This window comes from Chionomys nivalis, chromosome 1, assembly GCF_950005125.1.
Source record: "Chionomys nivalis chromosome 1, mChiNiv1.1, whole genome shotgun sequence".
In the NCBI taxonomy this organism is placed as follows: domain Eukaryota; kingdom Metazoa; phylum Chordata; class Mammalia; order Rodentia; family Cricetidae; genus Chionomys; species Chionomys nivalis.
In genome coordinates, this window is record NC_080086.1 from 161,861,087 (window position 1) to 161,882,534 (window position 21,448).

At 39.1% G+C, this 21,448-nt stretch overlaps 1 protein-coding gene across 1 annotated transcript; it reads left to right on the plus strand.

The window, feature by feature from the left end:
* The first annotated feature begins 11,554 nt into the window (after positions 1 to 11,554).
* LOC130872091 (cationic trypsin-3-like) lies at positions 11,555 to 15,943 on the plus strand. The gene is made up of 5 exons (XM_057765900.1): positions 11,555 to 11,594; positions 13,113 to 13,272; positions 14,362 to 14,615; positions 15,123 to 15,259; positions 15,794 to 15,943. Exons 1-5 carry the CDS (start codon positions 11,555 to 11,557, stop codon positions 15,941 to 15,943), a joined length of 741 nt encoding a protein of 246 aa, XP_057621883.1.
* The last annotated feature ends 5,505 nt before the right edge of the window (positions 15,944 to 21,448 follow it).

Sequence of the window (21,448 nt, forward strand, 5' to 3'; positions counted from 1 at the left end):
CAGCTCTCTTAGACAGTGCTGAGAAACCTGGCATCTGTTAGTCTTAATATGTTTACCTATCCGATCATCAATCTGCAGGCAGCTGGCTAACAACTTTAGCAGTCTCCCTTTCTCACCCGCTAACATCTTCCCCACCCTGCTCATGTTCTGACTCCTCAAGCCTGAAGAGAAGCATGTAGAAGACATCATTCCACCCAGTTTTCCACACCCCACACAAGGTCTGTGTTGTACTGTATGACCGTCTCGGTGGGCTGGGGCTCCAACAGCCTACACGAGACTGCTTCACACGCTGTTTATACTCTAACACCACACTCAAGCTCCCATAGCCTCTTCACCTTCTGCTGTCTCCATCCCCCTGCCTAGGACCCTCTTCTGCACAGACATATGAATTCATTCTTTATTCCTCTGACAACAGTGATCTTTTAATTGGCAGTGTGTGTAGTCAGGTTTTTCTTTGGGCCACCAGCTCACAAATACGACATGGAAACTTGTTATTAATTATGAAAGCTTACCCTTTAGCTTAAGCTTGTCTCAACTAGCTCTTATAGCTGAAATTAACCCATTTACATTCATCTGTGGTTCTGACACTTGGTGTTACTCCTTTTCCATCTAGCACCTCCTATTTCCTCTCTCTATTTGGCTTGTGACTCTTTTGCATGCCTAGATTCATCCTGAGTTCCTCTCTGTTCCTGGAATTCCCTCCTGTTCTATCCTATTGGCCACTCAGCTCTTTATTAAACCAATCAGAAGATGCCTTGGTGAAGACACATCTTCATAGTATACATAAATATCACACAACAAATGGGCTTATTGTATAATTCAGGACACCAATAATGTGACAGAAAGGGAGGCTTTGCTTGACCTCACATGGTCCAGACAGATCTTGCAAGTGTGAGGTTGGTAGTGACAGACACTGAACATGGGCACTCTGAGCCCTCTGTATCACTCTGTTCTTTTTCATTCATATTGTCCTTTGGGAAGCACTGGTGATTCTTGATGCGAGTCCTAGAATCTCGTCCTCCATCCTGACTATTTTGTGCTTTTTAAAAATAATCTTATCTGCATTTGGTCTCCATCAGGTTTCAGGCTGTACCTTAAGCACTTCCTTTTTTTGTCCTTCCTGACATAGCCTCATACTTATCAGAATTTGGAAATCACCTTAAACAACCATAAGGCGGCAAGCAGATGCGGGAAAACTCCAGGCTTCAACCATTCATAAAGAACTACAGGCATGTAAGGAGTGGTGAAGGCTGGAGAAATGGTCTTCCCCAAGGAAGAACATACAAATTGATTATCTGATGCCAAATGGTCGGCCCTGAAGACATTCATACAAGCAACATACCCAGACTGCATAGGCTACATTTAGGATATATATGTGTGTGTATCACGTACGAATAATTAATGAAAAAAAAAGACCCTGGATTTCTACGTGATCAAGGAGGAGTATATGGGAGAGTTTGGAGGGAGGAAAGGGACGAGAGAAATGATGTAATCATATTATATCAAAAATAAAGGAAATAAATAAAAAAATAGGAAAAAGAAATGTATGTCGCTAAAAATAGTAACTGCTCCTGGCTACACGCCTTAAGCCTGCCGCACCAGTTGCTGCCTTGAAAATGGACCTGGGAGGTGTTAATATCCCCAGATGTGAAAACATTCTAATCACTACCCACTCATATGCTCAGACTCCAGGCCTCAGAACCACAGACAGAAGCTGCTATCTCAGCATGAGAGGAACTGCCCTGAATTATGTCATGAAAGACTCCTCCCTGCTATGTTCTGGCTGCCAAACTTGTTGACAATATTCAAGGTTACTGATTGTAAGGAACTAAGGGGACATAGGGCAAACTAAATATAAGTAATTTTTCTTTAAAAATATAAGATGTATGTTTTTGTGATATCATGTGTGAATTTAGTAGCTGGACAACCAGCACTAAGGTGAAGCAGCTTTAAAAATCACACTGCATGATATACAGACTGTTGCAATCAATAAGGCATAGATTTCTGTCTTCAGAGCTGGGAGGGCATTCAGGAAAGGAACGGTTAGAGAACATCATTTGGAGGAGAGGTTTTCTGCCAAACCCTGGAATCTAGCCAGTCTTGTATTCTACATCAGCATCTCTCTGTTTGGGACAGAGGTAGAGGTTTACAAGAGATGTTCTCCATAACACAGACTAACCTGGGATTCACTACATATCCCAAGGCAACTTCAAACTTGGAACAGCCTCCTTCCTCAGCCTCCCAAATCTGGGAGTTACAAGCATGAGCAGCCATACCTAGTGGTTTTCTCAAACCAATTCTGTTTTCTAAGAACTACTTCAACTACTGCTGAAGAGCCAAAATCTAAGCTTGCTTGCTCTGGTTGGCATGCTGCTTCCCAGCATCAAGAAGCCAGGTTAAGGGCACTTCTAAGATTTCTAGCCGCTATACAAAGAGAGAAATGTGCCTTTGATGGGTTAGTAGCTGACTTATCTCATCTCACCTGTTAAGGACTTAGAAACCACACTCTCCAGCCTATGGTGACCACATGCTATTGTGACTGGTATCCTGATCCTGTGATCCCAAGGTGCAGTAATCAGAATAAACACTCGGTAGCTCTAAGAACAGAGTTTTCTCCTTCAACACAAGAAATATTTCATCTAGATGATTTGGGAGCCCCTCTGGTTCCCCTAGGAGAAAATCTAGATGGTCCTTGGCAATAAAGTTATAGATGAAGCTTACTGGTCCAATAGAGTGAGAAAACACTGTACTAGGCCCAGGATTTGGAGCTTAATCACAAAATTATGTCTTAGTGGAACTTAAAATTAGTTGAAGAAATGGACAGAGAAATCAAAACTCTCATTTGAAGCTCTATTAAATGAAGCACAATTAATAAAAACTCAGGGTCAGAGATTGTGGTTCAACCTAAATATCCAAAAAGCAAATCAGCTAGCCACTAGCTCTTACCTTGACCTCAGACCAAAATGGTGATCCTGTCTCTAGGAATCTCAGAATGAGACTGTGTGTTGAGAGCTGTTTCTTCCCATTTTATAATCCTCTCTAGGGCTGGGATTAAAGACATGCACCATCATGATTAAAGGCATGCACCATCCGGTTTCTATGACAACTAGTGCAGCTACTGGGATTAAACATGCATGTTACCATGACCTGATTTGTAAAGCTGACCAGTGGGACTGTTTGACTATCAGATCTTCAGGCAGTCTTTATTTATACAAATACAATTGAAATTCCACTACACTCAGCAAAATCACAAAACCCAAGAAGCAATATAACTGGGTCTGTAACAAGGTAAAGAATGACAGCGGATAAATGAAGGCATCTAAGAAGATTTGACAAAAGGAAAACGAAGACAAGAGCAGACAGAAGGAAATTTCGGACTAGTTTCAAGAACAGGTAATACTTGGGATGATCTTTGATGAATACGTGGAAGATTTACCAGGGAAAAATGCAGCATCACTCATTCAGCAATTATTCATCAAGCAAATGTTATGTGCTGGGTTCATGCTCAAGTCGAGGCACAAAAGTTAGCAAGTAAAATATTGTAGCCTCGGGAAATTGAAAACTGCTTGGGACAAACACAATGTATCTACACAGTTTCACACAAACAATGTTTAAGTGGACATTATCATAACAACAGGAAAGAAGGCTGTTAGGAAGCCTTAGGAAGGACTGAGCTTAGCTGGAGAACAAAGTGAGAGGTGTTGAAATAGTACGGAAGTTGACAGGGTGTGTATTGACTGGTGCTTTGGGAAGGTTCACCGTGGGGTAAGCTCCTGTGCTGTGCCCCAGAATTCAGATCTGACCTGATCTCAGTGGAGCAGCTAAAATAGATTTAAGTCTGGAGTTACATGATCTGTGCTGTGGAGAATGCATTGAAAGAAACTAAATCCAGAAAGAGAAGAGTTTTAATAGCACTGTTTCCGTAGCTCAGCAGAGAGAATGTGATCCTGGACAAGGCAAGACACAGTGGTGACAAAGACAAATTATATGATGATAAACCAAGAGTCTTCAAGATGAATGGAGAATTCCAAATTTGATATTTGACTACACATTATGTGCAAAATAAATTGCAAAGTGAGAGACTTTCATGTTTCAAGTCTGAATACCTTTCTTCCTCTCTCCCTCCCTTACTCTATCCTCTCCTTGCTCCTTCCTTCCCTCCCCCTCCCTCTCTCATTCCCTCTTTTCCTCCTTCCTCGTTCCTTCCCTTCCTCCTTCTTTCTTTCCCTTGCTTCCTCCCTTCCTCTCTTCCTTCTTGCTACAAATTTTAAACTATTATTTTAATAGTAGAATTTAAGATAACTTTAACTTTCTATATTATTTCTATTATACTACAGTTGTACTTAAATTTTCTATGTGAGTAGGTGCAATGTTTTTAAAAATGCTTAAAAGATTTGGTGGGAACAGTTCGCGGTGGTGGCGCACGCCTTTAATCCCAGCACTCGGGAGGCAGAGGCAGGCGGATCTCTGTGAGTTCGAGACCAGCCTGGTCTACAGAGCTAGTTCCAGGACAGGCTCCAAAACCACAGAGAAACCCTGTCTCGAAAAACCAAAAAAAAAAAAAAAAAAAAAAAAAAAAAAAAAAAATTTAGGATAGGAGGATGATTCCATGTCACTGTTTTTTAGGACTGGATACTTTAGAGTTGGTCTCTTAAACACAAGCTCTGAAATAAAGCACAATCTTCATCTGTTTGTTCCCTCCTTCTCACCTCTGAATAGTGACAGTGAAGGCTACAAGACTCCCAGTGTCTAGACTCATTACAAGAACATCTGCCCCTACTGTGTCCTGTGTCCTTGACTGTTGGCTATTACTTGTGTCTTAAGCGAACGCGGTAACTACTACACTACAGAAACCTGCTCACCTGTGTGCTGCAGAGGAGGGATTGTCAGTAGACAGAGGGTGCTGTCAGCAGCTCACTATGACCCTCTGTAGCTGCAGGCCTGCTCAGCTCCTACGGCTGCATCCACTGCCACCTGCAGGCTTCCTCCTTGGCTGCAGGCTTCTCGTGTTGGAGAAGGCCCAGGCAGGCAGGTGCAGGGATGAATTGTGACTCAGCCCTCATGAATAACTTGTTCAGATTCTACTCCCCTTAGAGGCAAATGTCCCCATTCTTCTCTTAAAGTGACCCTTTTCCAATTATCTGAATATCTATTCTTTGTCTTGATTTTCCTTGAAACCTAGTCTTTCAAACAACTTTAGGTTGTTCCTTTCTGCATGCACCTTGGTATTTTCTTTACCGTGACACATTTTGTGAAGTATATAAGTACACATGTGTGTACAGGTACGATGTGTATGTGTAGAAGTCAAAGGTAGGTGCCATCTGCCTTCTTCTATCATGCTCCATGTTACTTTTTGAGGTAGGGTCACATGTTCAACCCAGAGCTCACGGATTCAGCAGTCTAGCTAGTCAGCTTCCCAAGAGATCATGTCTTTTCTGCCCAAGGAGTGTGATTACAGACAGGTCACATTGCTTCTAGGAGTCCAAACTCCAGGCTTCATGCTTTCTGTCAAGTACTTTATCTACTGAGCCATTCCTCCTAGTCTTGTTACTGTTATTTATTTATTTGTTTTTTGCTTGTGCCTGAAATCTGAAATAATCTAAAACTCCAATATTTTAATTTTTTCCCATTTTTACTTCTATGTGTATATGACTTGGAATCATGTGAGAGGGCGTAGTCAAAATACCAGCAAAAGACAGGCCTAGGGGCTTATGACCCTAGCACCAACAGAGCAAGGCAGCAGATCTTTGGAAGTTCCAAGCCAGCAAGGGCTGCACAGTGAGACACTACATCAGTTAAAAAAAAAAAAAAGAAATGACCAACTTCCAGTTGATGACATTGTTAGCTTCCAAAAAATTTTGACTTTGGGGCCAGGGAGATGGCTCAACGTTTAAGAGCACTGGGTGCTCCTCCAAAGAACCCAGGTTTGAGTCCCAGCTCCCACACAATGGCTCACAACCATCTGTAACTCCAGCTCTAAGAAATCTGATGCACTCTTCTGGATTCCTCTGGTACCAGATGTGCATGGAATTCATAGATAGTTATTCAAGAAAAACACCCATGAATATTTTATAAACACCCTATATAAATATTATAAATATGTAACATTTTTTGAAAATGCAACCCATAAAATGAAGGTTAGTGTATTAATGCAGGTTAAAATGATGAAACTTGAAGACAGTCACAGGGGCAGTCAGTGGTTAAGAGCACTGGCTGCTCTTCCAGAGGTCCTGAGTTCAATTCCCAGCAACCACATGGTGGCTCACAACCATCTGTAATGAGATCTGGCGCCCTCCTCTGGCGTGTGGGCATAAAAAAAAGAAGACAGTCACAGGAAAAGAACAGATTTTCATGAATTACTGGTGTGTTCAACATTTTGTTGTGAATATGTTTGTTAGCTCATTTTGTGTAAAAATTATATGCAATCTGCATTGTTGGTTCTTGCCCTGTTTCATTTATTTTTCTGGTTTTGTTTGTTTTAAACCGGATCTAACTATGCAGCACTATCATAATGAGTTGTTGTGTAGCATAGAACTTGTTGTGTAGACCAGGCTGGCCTCAAACTCACAGAAATCTGCCTACCTGTGCCTTTGGAGTGCTAGGGTTAAAGGGGTATGCCACCATGTCCATCCTTGTGTCTTGTCTTCTGACATACCTATTTGTCTATCAATCTCACTTCCGTTTCTGTCCCTATTTCTGTTTCTCTGTTGATCTCACTGTCTTCTGATATAATGAGTTCACTTCATAAAATCCTCACCGACTTATCCTATTTCAATTTGTAAACTGTCTCATGGCAGGGCTGGGTTTCTGCTATGTACTTCTTAAATTCTGTGTTGGACATAGAAGCTGATCACACACTAGAGAAGCATCTTTGAAGTGAATTCTTAGAGATAATTGGTATTTTAAAGTCATAACATGTGGATTAAAAAATCATTCTAACTTGTCTGATTTATCCATTATTCTCCATGAGAAGCTCATTTATTCATGAGGATATTGAAGTCCAGATACAAAACTCCTAGTGATGGAGCAAGCACAGGAACGCTGATGTACAAATTGAAATTTATTTATTTATTTATGTTTTATTTTATTTTTTTTTTTTTTTTAGATTTTTCTAGACAGGGTTTCTCCATAGCTTTTTGGTTCCTGTCCTGGAACTAGCTCTTGTAGACCAGGCTGGCCTCGAACTCACAGAGATCCACCTGTCTCTGCCTCCCGAGTGCTGGGATTAAAGGCGTGCACCACCACCACCCGGCTGAAATGTTCTTTCACAAGATTTTCTTCCTCGTATTTTTATTTGTATTCTATTTCTGTCACTCTTCCCTACACTAGTCTCTTTTGCTAACCTCCCAGATGTAACACCTGCTCAGCCATCCTCTTCCTCCTCTCTCCATAAACATGATCTAAAGAGAAAACCAAGATGTTTCCCCTAATGCTACTACCTTTATTTCAGATCATTGCCACCTCTGAAACTAAACTAACATCCATTCCATTTTAAATCCAGATAAAGTTATCTAAATGGTTTCTCTCTTACCTTTACGGCAGACTAAGCAAGTTCCTGCCTGTGCAAAGTGTATGGTTTGAAATCTAAATGTTTAAAAATGAAGCTTTATTAAAACATAGATATAATCAATCATTTTCATATTGAGTACAGAAACTCCTAGTTCAAGTTTCCATGAGACTCTATTCAAGAATAGAATACTTGTTTAGGGAATTTCTACTCTTGCTACTTGGAATTCTCACCCACAAAACTATTTGCAAGGACTTTTTTTTTTGTACAAGATTCAATTGAAAATTATTTAGTTATTGTAGGGGATGTCTCTGTCAAGGCTACTGTACTAATGCACAAATGCAGTCACATAAAATATGAACTTTCTGTACTCTACCAGTGATGGCCTGTATGTGGCAAAGAATAGAAATGTTGCTAAGGGTGTGTCCACAGCTGGGCACCTAGGTTAATTTTTAGAAGCACTTGCTCTGTGACCTATTTCCTGTATTTTTACTGTTCTGTTTTCTTATATCACATATTAGATGTTTTATTAAAAATTTTTGAAGATTAATTTAATCTGGAATTTTCCATATACATTAGAGTTAAGAGGAAACATTCCTTCCCAGTAATGAATGACATATTAGCCAGGAAAGTAGCTAGAGAAGCTAAAGAAATATCCAATGAGAGTCAGTGGAGGGAAGGAACATGCAATGCTTTCAATGGCTGATTCCTCTTGTTCCTGCCAGTGAGAAAGTCAATACATTTATCTGAGCTCAGTCAGCCCCCAGTTCAGACTCAACAAGCTGAGACTTTCAAGGTCACAATGTCACATGCATGAGAAAGACAGATAACAAACACAGACTAATTAAATACAAATAGAGAAGTCTGGGCTGGTCATGTGCTTGAATTCCCCATAACTCATCCCTGGTGCTTTGAGCAGGATGAGGAAGAATGCCCTCAGACCATGTTGTAAAATCAGTGATGGTTATAAATGAGAATTCACTGATATCATTGAGCACAGATATTTTGCACAAAGAGTACAAAAGAATATATTATTATGGGGTCAAGAAACTTTCAACGTCATTAGCTATAAAATATCAAAGAATACTTCAAAGGAATTGAGAAGTTCATTAAAATCTTGTGACGTTCTTATAAGCCTAAGAATCTAAAGACTATATCAGGATATGTTTTTTTTTCCATATTTGTTCAACAGCTGTACATAACTGATTACATAAATTATGCATTTCTTTTTCTTTTCTTTTTTTTTTTTTTTTTGATTTTCGAGACAGGTTTCTTCATAACTTTTTGGTTCCTATCCTGGAACTACCTCTTGTAGACCAGGCTGGCCTCGAACTCACAGAGATCCGCCTGCCTCTGCCTCGCGAGTGCTGGGATTAAAGGCGTGTGCCACCACCTGCCCGGCTAAATTATGCATTTTTATATACAGACATATATACACATATGTATATATAAAACCATATTGTAATCCAGTTATCTTATTATCTTGACTATCTTGGGTCATCTATACCATTTCCACTCACAGACAACTATCATGGAAGAGCCACCATCATTGTTTCTCAGCTTGCCATTTCTGGACCTAACATTCTATGCTAAGTATGATATTTCAAATATGGTATACTCATCATTATTAGCCTTCAACTTAAACTTAGATAGTATGAACAGGATCAATTCCTTTAAAAGTGACCATTTATCTTAATGTCCATCATATAAAACACTTTTGTAAGAAGAAATTAAGAAAAAAAAAGAGGTTTGGGCGCTGGAAAGATGGTTAAGATATTAAAGTACATACTGTTCTTGTGGAGAACCCAAGCGAGGTTCCCAGAACCCACATCCTGTGGTTCACAAATGCTTTTAACTTCAGCTCAAGAAGGTCCAGCATCCCCTTCTACCCTCTATGGACACCACACTCAAATTCACACATATTCTGATAGACACATATACAAATAATTAAAAATAAAATATTTTTTTTCTAAAAGAAAAAGAGTCCATTCAATTCTCAAAATGTAACAGAGTTTACACACCATACTTAGTGGTCTGCATGCACATAGGTGTAGAAATGTTACTAGAATGACCAAAGGCCTGAGATCAGTACTTGATGTTTTCCTATATGCCCACTACCTCTTTTTGATGACTAAATCATTCTCATATCATTTAATAGACCTATGTTCTGTTGTCTTGTTTTTGCAGGAAGGAACTCTGAAAATTATATATCTACCCATGCTCTTACACTCCTGCCTGGAAGCCTCCATTCTTTCCTTCTCAGAAGGACTGACAGGATAAAGAACATGTACGCTCACCAGCTGAAACACTGAGGAACACAGTGGTACATGAGCCAGTTATTGAAAGAAGTCTTTCCTAATCTTCTTTCCTAAAGACCTAGGTCTCAGATGAGAGTCTGGGGAAGTTCTGAGAGTGATATGGGATGGTACAGCTTCCAGCATTGTCACAGGAATCAGCCCCAGATCACTGAAGAATAAGAAGATGCCCCTCATTCTGACCACTGTTCCTTCTACTTTTGTAATTTTTTCTGATTCTTGGGAATCTGTTAATGGCAACTTCCTACCTTGGACTCCATTTAAACCATTCCTTTTGAATATCTATATTGACCCAACACTTAAGGCCTTTTCTTTGACAATAGCAGTGGATACAAAATCTTTTTGTCTTTTTCTTTCTTCTCCCTCATCTGAAATTCTCAGGTGGGGACAGTTTTGCTTGGAGAAGACATGGGAATTTGTCAAATGTTATCACAACTGCAAGAAAGAGGAAGTGAGTGCTCTTTGAAACTTAAGATTCTGCTAAACACCTTACTGGGTGCACAGAATAAATTCCCATAACAAAGACTTCAGAGGCCCCCCAGTGTCAAAAGTGTCAACGTTGAGAATCTGTCTTCCCCTAATACAGTACTTTGTCACAGTGACCAAAGTATCAGACAGATAAATTAAGAGAGGAAAGATTAATGGCTTGTGGTTTAAAATGCGAGGAAAGACGTGACAGAGCAGAGCCATTTATGTCATTGCAAGCCAGGCAGCAGAGAGGAGAATTCAGACACTCTCCTGATTTTCTCCTTTCCTAACCTCCTTTTTATTCAGCTTGGGCCTCCAACCCAGCAATGGAGCCACCTACATTCCAGGGAGGAATTAGCCCTCAGTTAACCATCTCTAGAAATGCCCCCATTCACAGAGCAAGGGGTGTGCCCCTTCAAATTCCTAAACAATTCAAAATTCTATTGTATTGATAATGAAGATTAGACATCCCAGCTAAGTTGTTTAACTAACAGCAAAATTTTAAAACTCACTCAAGAATAATAATTTACATAGTGAGTCCTTTCTCTAAACAAATGTGGGTAGGGGTCGGTAGGTTAGCTTAGTGGTAGAATATGTGTTTTCTGGTTTAGCATGAGTGAGGCCCTGGCTCTTGAGGATGGATTCCTCCATTAATTCTGATAATTCCTGTTTTAAAAATGCAAATTATTGAGAAAAAAATTATGACTTCCTTAAAAAAATCACTTGATAGTTCATCCTGTTTTCTTCATGTTTGAAATATAATGTTGCCTAATTCTGCCAGGAGCCTGCCTTGCAATTTATAGATCAGATTGCTAGCAATGGAAACTTGGTGTGAATGTAGAAGATTAGAATGACCCTAGGACAAGGTATATATACACTATGACTGATTACCAAAGAAACAATGGCATGTGAAGGATCACAGTTCCAGAGAGTCTTTAAGAAAAACCTTCACATTTGAAATGTCAGAGTACCTAAGTTTATATCTGAGAATCTGAAAACCTGAAGTCTGTCTTGTGACCTTACTCTTACTCACTTTCCTACTATGGTGAACTGCTCCCACCAGGTGAGTTGGTTTCTTATATTCCCACAACCTTTGGAAGAAAGGGGTTGCTGTTTGGATAATTGAATTCTAAATTTAGATCTCTGAGTTTCCAATGAAAAAGCTTTCCTGGAACCTATGGTCATGGGCATTAACAAAAGTCCTGGGGTTATAAATAGCCATGGAGCAAAGCCTTCATCCTATCTACAGACACAGTGAGCTACCATGAAGATCTTTGTCTTCTTTGCCTTCCTTGGAGCTGCTGGTGAGTCTCTTTAATGAACAAATCAGTAAGAATTATTAATGCACCTAAATTAGTACTTTGTGCCCTGGGTTTGTATATAGAAGGCTTAAAATGTTGGCACAACATTGTGCAGTGGATGTATTTATGGATAATTAAAGGTTGCTTGCATAGGTTGGCAGACTGTCTTTAACTTCCAGGTAGAGTCCATGAGTTAGGGGGTAAAGAATAAGAACATAACAAAGGGAGTATTGGTATTGACCTCTCTGGAATACTGATATTAATAACAGTAATTGGGGCTGGAGGGATGGCTCTCTGTTTTGGAACATGTACTGCTCTTCCAGAGAACGTGAGTTCAGTTCCCATTTTTGATATCAGCAAGCTCACAGCCATCCATGATGCCATCTCCGGAAAGGGGAGGGGAATCTTCTGGCTACCTCAGGCAGTTGCACTCACATGCACAATTCCCACCTATATGGTTCAAAATAGAGTATTTTTTTTAAAGAAGAGTAATCTGTGCTTCTTGAAGACAGTATAAATATCAAATCTGGGCTTCCTAAATACTGAAAGGCTGATTATTTGATCCAGGGTTCAAATTTTATTTCTCATGGAAAGAAACTTGTGGGCTACAATACACTCATATTTACTAATAAATTCTCCCTTATGTGAATCCATATACCATTCAAATAATTAAACACTGGGACATGACCACTTCTAGGTTAGTCTTAGCAATTTATTAATTTTCCACAGGGTAAGGGTGGTATTTTGGACTTAACCCAAGACTTAATACATATTCACCAGCTACAACATATATATGACCTTCTATTTTATTTTTAACTTTCATACAGAGTCTTGCTAAATTATTGAGGCTGCCTTAGAGTATATTCTGTACCCTAGACAGCCCTTAAGCTTGCCATTGTTCTTTCTCAGCCTCCAATATATGCCTGGGCCAAATGCACTAATGTCACTAAAGTTTTAGTACTGAATATTATACTAGAGTCTCCAACACTCAGCGGTATAAATTAGATGTACATTTCAACACTCCTGGAAATATTTTAGGTAATAAAATTACTCAATTCATAAAAATAAAGGAAGATTCTGGAACTGTAACAAATCTTGATGGTAGAGAATCCTGCTACACAATACAGGAGCACATATTGCAAAGGTTGTTGGCATAAATGGAAAGATTAGGGAAGACAATCCTGTAATGTTTCTTAAAAATTTAGGTGACAAGCAACACAAGAGATAAGGAGAACAGAAAAATTAAATGAGTGTTTTTTTCTAAACTAGAATGTTCTAGGGTTGCTCCGTACGTTTTCCTTGTTCCCTTATAGAGACAGGCATGCCATGCCAACAACTCGCCATCGGTCAAGATTAACACAAAGCTATCCATTTGTATGACTTTCCAGCAGGGTTCTGCATTAAAGTATTCCTCCAATAGAACCATCATTTCCTGATTATATGAGATAGAAAAATGAAGCAAGTGTAAAGCAGACATCCTATGGTGGTTTCATTTACAAGAATATCCAACTTACTTCTTAGTTGCTCTCCCCATACATGACGGTGACAAGATTGTTGGAGGTTACACCTGTCAGAAGAATTCTCTCCCCTACCAGGTGTCCCTGAATGTTGGCTACCACTCATGTGGTGGTTCCCTCATCAATTCCCAGTGGGTTGTTTCAGCAGCTCACTGCTACAACTCGTAAGTGGCCAATATTCACATTTCTTTGCTCTAAAGTCATGTTTTTCTTTAGCTTTGTTGGAGTATAATTAGGCATCATGCAAAGTTGTACAGGATGATGAAAGCATTCAGATACTGGGCTCTAGAGATGGCTCAATGGCTAGGAGCATGTGTTGCTCTTCCAGAGGGCCAGAGCTCGATTCCTAGCACCCACATCTGATGGTTAACAACCACATGTAACTCCAGTGCCAGGTGATCTTGTGCCTTCTTCCTGACTCCATGGGCACCTGCATTCACACATACACATATCCACACATAGACATACACATATAATTAAAAATAAAAATATTTTTTTAAAAAAACACAGATACTAAGAGCTTGATTCTATCGCAACAATTTTATGATCTGTTGAGAAACATTTATGTGGAGTTTTGCTTCAGAACTCACTACTATCTTCTTCTTCCTATGTGATGATACTCAAGACCAGAAATGGAACAGTAGTTAATAAAATATGTGTTCAGATTGTGAATCATTACATAGCTCTAACAAGGGGAAAGGGGCATGTGGAAATAAAACCATTGAATCTTAAGTACACTATTAAAAGCAAGCATCCATGATTCTGTTCCCATAACATTACACTCCTTTTCAGTCAAGCACAGTGGCGCACACCTTTAATCCCAGCACTCCTTTTCCAATTCCTGCTTCGTCATGCTATGTATTCCTATTTGTCTCAGTATCTCAAATCCTTGTGTATGTTGTATATCTGAAATTCTTGGAAATTATAACCAGAGGAAACACGGCAAATGGCAACCAATTTCTATCAACTAACTGTCCATCTCCAACAATTTAGTAGGGGTGCTTCTTCCTATCTTATATCTTGTATTTTAATGTATACTGGACTGTGAGCCTGTACTAGCAGGGATGCTTTTGCAAGAAATTCTCTAAATTTTAAGTAGCAAGGGAGTGCACAGTGCACAAGGGTATAAAGTCACCTGTATGAATAAATGCTCAAACAGGCTGTAATTTGTATTTATTCTCATGATTGAGAAATTGGGAGGAAGGGGAAAAATTGAAGAAGGATATTTTAAAAATACTAATCTTTACATCCAGTCAAATCCAGGTGCGCCTGGGAGAATACAACATTGATGTCCTTGAGGGTAGTGAGCAATTCATTGATGCAGCTACAATCATCCGCCACCCTAAGTACAACAAAAAGACCTATGATAATGACATCATGTTGATTAAGCTGAAATCATCTGTTGCTCTCAACTCTCGAGTGTCCATTGTCTCTCTTCCAAGTTCCTGTCCATCAGCTGGTACTAAGTGTCTTGTATCTGGCTGGGGCAACATCCGGAGCAGTGGCAGTAAGTATCACTGGGACTTGATTGCCATGTGTGAGAAGAATAAAGATGAAAGGCATGTTGGGAGCAAGAAGGTCCAAATTATTACTCAAGAGAATGTTCTCCGAAGGAAGATTTAGGTACAGGGAGTCTTAAAATGCACAAATTAGTGTGAAGAAAATACTTGTGCTGAGACCATATAGTAGACACAACAAAAAATGAACTATTAGAAAAACTCCAGGTGTTCTGCTGAAATGGGGGATGTAAGTAGACAGATGCTGAAGATTTTGGTCTTCCTTTAAGTTTATGCCTGTTGAGAGCTGTGGACAACAAGGCTTGAACCAGATTTCTTTTAATTGCTGTTGTGAATTGAATAAAATTACGTAGCAAACTTTCTCAGAAAATGTTCTGCAAAATTAAAAGTCATGGGGAACTAAAAGACCAAGGAAATGTTAAGAGAGAGGAAGAAGGTGACGATGATGTTTCCAAGAGCAATGGGTAATCTTCCATTTCCATTCTTGTGTTTGACAGCCAAAATGCCTTCACTCCTTCAGTGTCTTGATGTCCCTGTCCTCTCTAACAATTCTTGCAAAAGTTCCTACCCAGGCAAGATCACCAGCAATATGTTCTGCCTGGGCTTCCTGGAGGGTGGAAAGGACTCCTGCCAGGTGAGTTTATTTGTGGTTCTTCTTCTTACTCATTCTCTCTCTTCGTTACTCCTGCTTTTCTGAAAAAAAAAAAAAAAGAACATTAACATCTCAGAGACTGTTGATGAGGGATAAAGAATAGATTTGTAATAAACTATAAAATGTCTCAATAATATTGATGATTAGGACTAAATATAAAAATGATGTACAGAAATTACTACAAACATTTCACCTGACCAACTACCTCAAAAGCTTTATAGTAAATTTTACCTTTGAAAAAGAGAAGATCTTTAGAGAAGTTGAGAAAGGATTCAGTCTCCCCAGTTCTCACATTGTCCTGAATTCATAGACTGACAAGGAAAGAGGTGGGTCTATAAGAAAGGAAGTTATAGAATATTGGCATACTACAAGGACTACGGCTTGAGTTTCTGGGTGTAGAAAAGTTATTTCATGGAGAAACAGTGAAAATGGCCCAAGATCATGGAGTAAAAACTTAGTCCATCCTCTCATTTAGATACATGTGAGAAATTTTCTTCTATTTTCCTTGTTATTTAGGGTGACTCTGGTGGCCCTGTGGTCTGCAATGGAAAGCTCCACGGTGTTGTTTCCTGGGGCGATGGCTGTGCATTGAAAGGGAAACCTGGTGTCTACACGAAGGTCTGCAAGTATGTGAGCTGGATTCAGCAGACTATTGCTGCCAACTAAACACCTTTATCTCTTCACAAGCCATCTCTCTGTAGTAAGATTCACCTTGCTTCTATCCCCCATCACAATAAAAACATTTCCTTCTTACCACATCTGTCCATGTATGGTTCTTGCTTGATAGTAATGAACTTTCTCCTGAGACTTACTCCAAAATGAGAAAAAGTACAGAGAGTTAGATTATTTTATAAAGATGAATGAGAAGGTAATTTAGTATTTCATTCAAATACCATTTGGTAATTTATTAAACTATCTGATAAAGTTTATTTGAATATTTGGTTATAATATATACTCTTATGACCCAAAATGGTAGAACTAATGTTGCCTATTTTTTCTATACTATATCCCCTCTTTTTACCTTCAGAAAGAGATCATGAATCTAATCTCTATTGTTTGGCTATCTCCCCAACCATGATCAGTGACAAATTGTAATAAAAACCCTCTAAATGATGACAAACATTCATATCCCACCCAATGACCAAAAATCAACCACCCAACCTCTTTGGAATGTGGACATAGGGTCCTCTAGTCTGTTTCATGTTGTTTGTGGGTGACAGACAACATCTTTATGGAACCTGGGGAAATTGATAAATGGTCAAGTTCTGGAAAAACTAGCCATAATATTTGTTGCTCAATCTCTGTGTAATGGGAAATCTCAAGGTTTATTTGTACCCTGGATAGCTCAGTTGGTAGAGCATAAGACTCTTAATCTAGTATTAAGGGTTTGTGCCCCATGTTGGGCACCATATATAGGCAGACTTGATTTTGGACTGAGAGATTATAAAAAACAACAAGGAGGCTTACTAATTATTAAAGATCTGTCTTAGGCTTGTTTCTAACTAGCTCTTATAACTTAAATTAACACATTTCTATTAATCTGCATGCTTACATCTTCTCCTCTATATTTTGCTTCCCTCTGTATCCTGTTGGCAACTCCCTCTTTTTTTCTCAGATGTCTCTGTCCTCAGAAGTCCTGCCTAACCACTTGCTGCCTAGCTAATGGCCATTCAACTCTTTTTATTATTTATTTTTTATTCATTCATAAATCTTCCTCCTTCCCCTCTTCTCATACCCTCACCTCCTACCCCCTTCTACCTCTCAGAAAAGGTAAGGCCTTCCTATGGGGAGTCAACAAAGTCTGACATATTAACTTGAAGCAGTACCAACACCCTCTCCCTGCATCAAGGATGAACAAGGCATTCCACCATAGAAAATGAACTCCAAAAGTCAGTCATTTACCAGGAAATAGATCCTAGTCCCACTGCCAAGGGCTCCTCAAACAGACCAAGCTACACAACTGCCACCCACATGCAGAGAGTAGCACACAGGTTTGTACAGGCTCATACAGGCTCCCAGCTATCAGTCTAGAGTCTGTGAGACCCCATGATCTCTGGGCAGCTGTCTTTGTGGGTTTCCTCATTATGATCTTTAACGTCTTGCTCATATAAACCCTTCTCCTGCTCCTCTACCAGACTCTGGGAATTTAGTCTAGCACTTGGCTGTAGATCTCTGCATCTGCTTCCGTCAGTTACTGGATGAAGGTTCTATGATGACAATTAGGGTAGTCACCAACCTGATTATAGGGGAAGACTAGTTCAGCCACACTCTCCACTATTGCTAGGAGTCTTAGCTGAGGTTATCCTTTTAAATTCCTGGGAATTTTTCTAGCACCAGATTTCTTCTTAACCTTATAATGGCTCCCTCTATTAAGATATCTCTTTTATTATACTATGATTCTGTCTCCCCCATCTCAACTATCCTGTTCCCTCACGTTCTCATCCCTATCTCCTTCCCTCTACTACCACCTGCCCCTAGTATACCCAGGAGATCTCATCTGTTTCCCATCCCAGGAGGTTCCATGCATACCTTGTAGGGTCCTTCTTGTTACCTAGTTTCTCTGGAGCTGTGGATTATAGACTAGTTATCTTCAGTTTTAAATCTAGTATCCACTTATGAGTGAGTACATGCTGTGTTTGTCTTTCTGGGTCAGGCTTACCTTACTCAGAATAATTATTTTCTAGTTCCATCCATTTGCCTGCAAATTTCATGATGTTATTAATTTTCACAACTCAGTAATAATCCATGGTGTAAGTGTACCACTTTTTAAAATCTATTATTTGGTTGAGGAGCAAGTAAATTGTTTTCAGGTTCTGTTGAGTAAAATATACTTGTAGTATTTTAAAAGGTATCTTTTTCTAACTTTAGCAATACTCTTTTGATATCAAATAGAAACAAAGGGAACAATATAAAGAATCAATGAAACAAAGAGTTGGGTCTTTGAGAAAACCAGCTCTTTATTAAACCAATTACAATGACACATCTTACACAGTGTAAAGGAGAATACCACAACATAGAAAACGATGAGGAAAGATTGTAGGAGGTAGAGGGGTCAAGATGCTACAAAAATACACTGCAGAGCTCATAAGAGCTCACAGAGACTTAACCTACAATCAAGAAATCTATATGGGTGTGACCTACATCCTCTGCTTAATGTGATGGTTGTGTAGCAAGATGTTGCTGTGGGACTCCTAATAGTGGAAGAAGGGGCTGTCTCTGACTACTTTGCCTCCTACTTGATTGTTTTGACCAACCTTAAGAATATATGCCTAGATTTATAGTAATTTGAGATACCACATTTGGTTGCTATCCCTTGGAGGCCTGCCCATTTTTAAAGGCAAAAAAGGAGGAGTGGAACTAGTGGAAGGGTACGTAGCTGTGGGAGGGACTAGAAGGAGAGGAAGGTAAACAGAATGCATTATGAATGCAATATATCAGATAATAAATAAAAAGTAGAAATACCAACACCATATAATGAATACCGAGCAACTTTAAAGCCTTGAGTCCAGAAAGATAAAGAGAAACCCCTGTTAATGTGGGCTATACTATGAAATATAGCCCATGGCTTCATGAGTTGAACTGTATCTTCAGTTTATGATCCAGTTATGTGTGGAGGGGTTGAGTGGGGAAAAGCTGCTAACAGGGCCATGTCTTTGCATGTTATATAGAGTACTGAAAATTCTGATTCTTTGCATTCTGACTATGAAGTGCCGAGTCTTCTTTGCCAACAGCTTCTGCCACCATAATGTACTGCACCAGTATATGAAGCCAAGTATAGTTAGACTCATCCTCTCAAACCATCAGACCAAGACATTCATTCCTCCCTTAAGTTGATATGTCAAGTAATCTCCACAGAGTTACAAATTTTGATCACCCCATGTTTTATGGCTTCTCTGATGCATGCACAAGTTCTTGGAACAGTGTTTTAAGCTAACATGAAATGACCCACAAAGTAGTTATTCTTCCTCTCTACCACATGGCTAATAATGAGGCTACATGATGACAGAGGACAACTTGGCAGATATTTAGGATTAGGAGTTTATAATCCAAGATTAGGTAATTATGACTATAATTCTCATATATAAGCTTTTAATTCCTTTCTTAATTAATTTCTAACAGGCAAATAGTTACACTAGTGTCTCACAGAATAAAGAATAGTAATAATTCTCCAATAATTGGAGTGTTTATGGGAAGAGGGTTGAGAGGAAATTTAGGTAGGAAAGGCTATGCAGCCTGGTTATTATTAAAAGTCTACACAAAGTTTATAGTGAGAATTCTGAGCAAAGGGGAGACTAGAATTGTGCAAAGCATATGTGTTTATGGTTTCAATTGTCCAGAAACTATTGCAGTCATAGACCAAAGGATAATTTTCCTCCTCAAGGTGAAAGAAGTTCTTCTTGTGTAAGCAACGGCATTGCAGTTGTGAAGGATCCAAGTGTTACAGAGTTCTGAAAGCTTACATCTAGATGGCCTTTGAACCACTGTGTAGAAAGATCAGATTCCTTAAGGTAACTTGTGAGAGGTCTCTGCATGAAGCTGTACTAGAAGTCAAAATTGCAATGCTTACTAAGAGTTTTAGAGTTGCCAGAAATATGGGTCCTCTGCTGAGAAAAACTAGTAGCTTGAAGTTATGCCTGCTTAAGAGAGACTGTGCTCACAGAGGTAGACTGTCTAGGTCTCTCGGAACTCAGATGATGCCAGTACATACCCCAGACACTTCACAAAGAGCATCATGACTTAAGGCTTATTTTTCAGAGTCATGTTTTTATATTGGTTCATTCTTTCCTTTCTATTCCACGCCTCCCATTTGACATGGAAATGTATTTCTTGAACCATTGCATATTGGAAGTATGTGAAGCTTTGTGTATTTATGGGAAGTTCATAGACAGCTGGACTTACTTTGTGGCTCAGAGGGCATTTGGGACTTGGGCTTTTGATCACTTGGAACTATTACGAGAGTCAAGCATAATGAGAAATGTACTTCCGTTTTGAAGCTGGGTCCTGTGATTCTTTGTTGTTGTTGTGGCAGCCTGAACTACCTAAGTGAAGATGCTCTGAGCATACACTATTTGTTTTTTTCCTCAAGCCCATTGTGTCATCATTGCCATTAACCCCTCCAAAGAATCCCCGGAAGCATCTGTTGGATCTGCTATAAAAATCATTTGGTTTGGTGAGCCATGAGCAAATGGTGATTGGAGGAAAGCAGGTGAGAAAATGTGGTTGTGCCTCACTCTCCAGGCTGACACGAACATGCAGATGATAGCTTAGTAACCAGGGAAGTAACCCACACACTTAAAACCTCCATGTTTTATAAATGTTTTTGTACGTGGATTTAATTCATATGCAGTTTGTGTTTTGTGACTGCTTGGGTGAGTTGAAGTGACTGAGAAGCCAAAATTTAGAGGAAACATATATTTAAAAATATTGTTCAGGGGCTTTTGAAATGGCTCAGAGGCATTCTTGCATAAGCCCAGAGTTTGGTTTTGAGCAACAATGTCAAATAGCTCTTAAAATAGTGTTCCTGTAGTACAAAGATAACCAACACCTCTTTGCTCTACAGACATGTTGCTTACATGCATGGACCTCTATGAAGACTCAAATATATATGTAACTAGAAAAAAATTTTAAATTTCTTTTCTTCAGTTTTCAGTACTTAAGCACCATAGAGATTCTCAGCTTTTAAAAGATTAAGAAAAAAAAATAATGAAGACACTGCACTGTGTCTTAGGGTATGCAAGGCTCCAGGCATCAAGAACGGTCATGATGAATTTAAGTTTGTCAAGAAAATACTAGAATAATTAGGTAATTTGTAATAAGTGTATATTATGCTATCCATCTTAAGTTATAAATATATAATCTGTCATGAAGCAATTCTGAACAGGTGTGTATGGTACCTACATATTAAAACAAAATGTATCATACCTGTTAAAAATCATTAGTAATTATGATGCAAAAATATACTGATAATCGCAAGCACATTAACCAATGTAGCTACTATACCTCACACACCATAGAAGGACATGAGAAAATCCTTATTGTTAGATGAATGCTTCATTATTTACAATTCTCTCAACTCTCAGACCTTGTTCTCATTTACCAACGAGTTTTCAGAAAGTGCCAAATAATAGGATACAGGAATGAAATGCTCACAGAGATGGAGCAGGAGAAAAT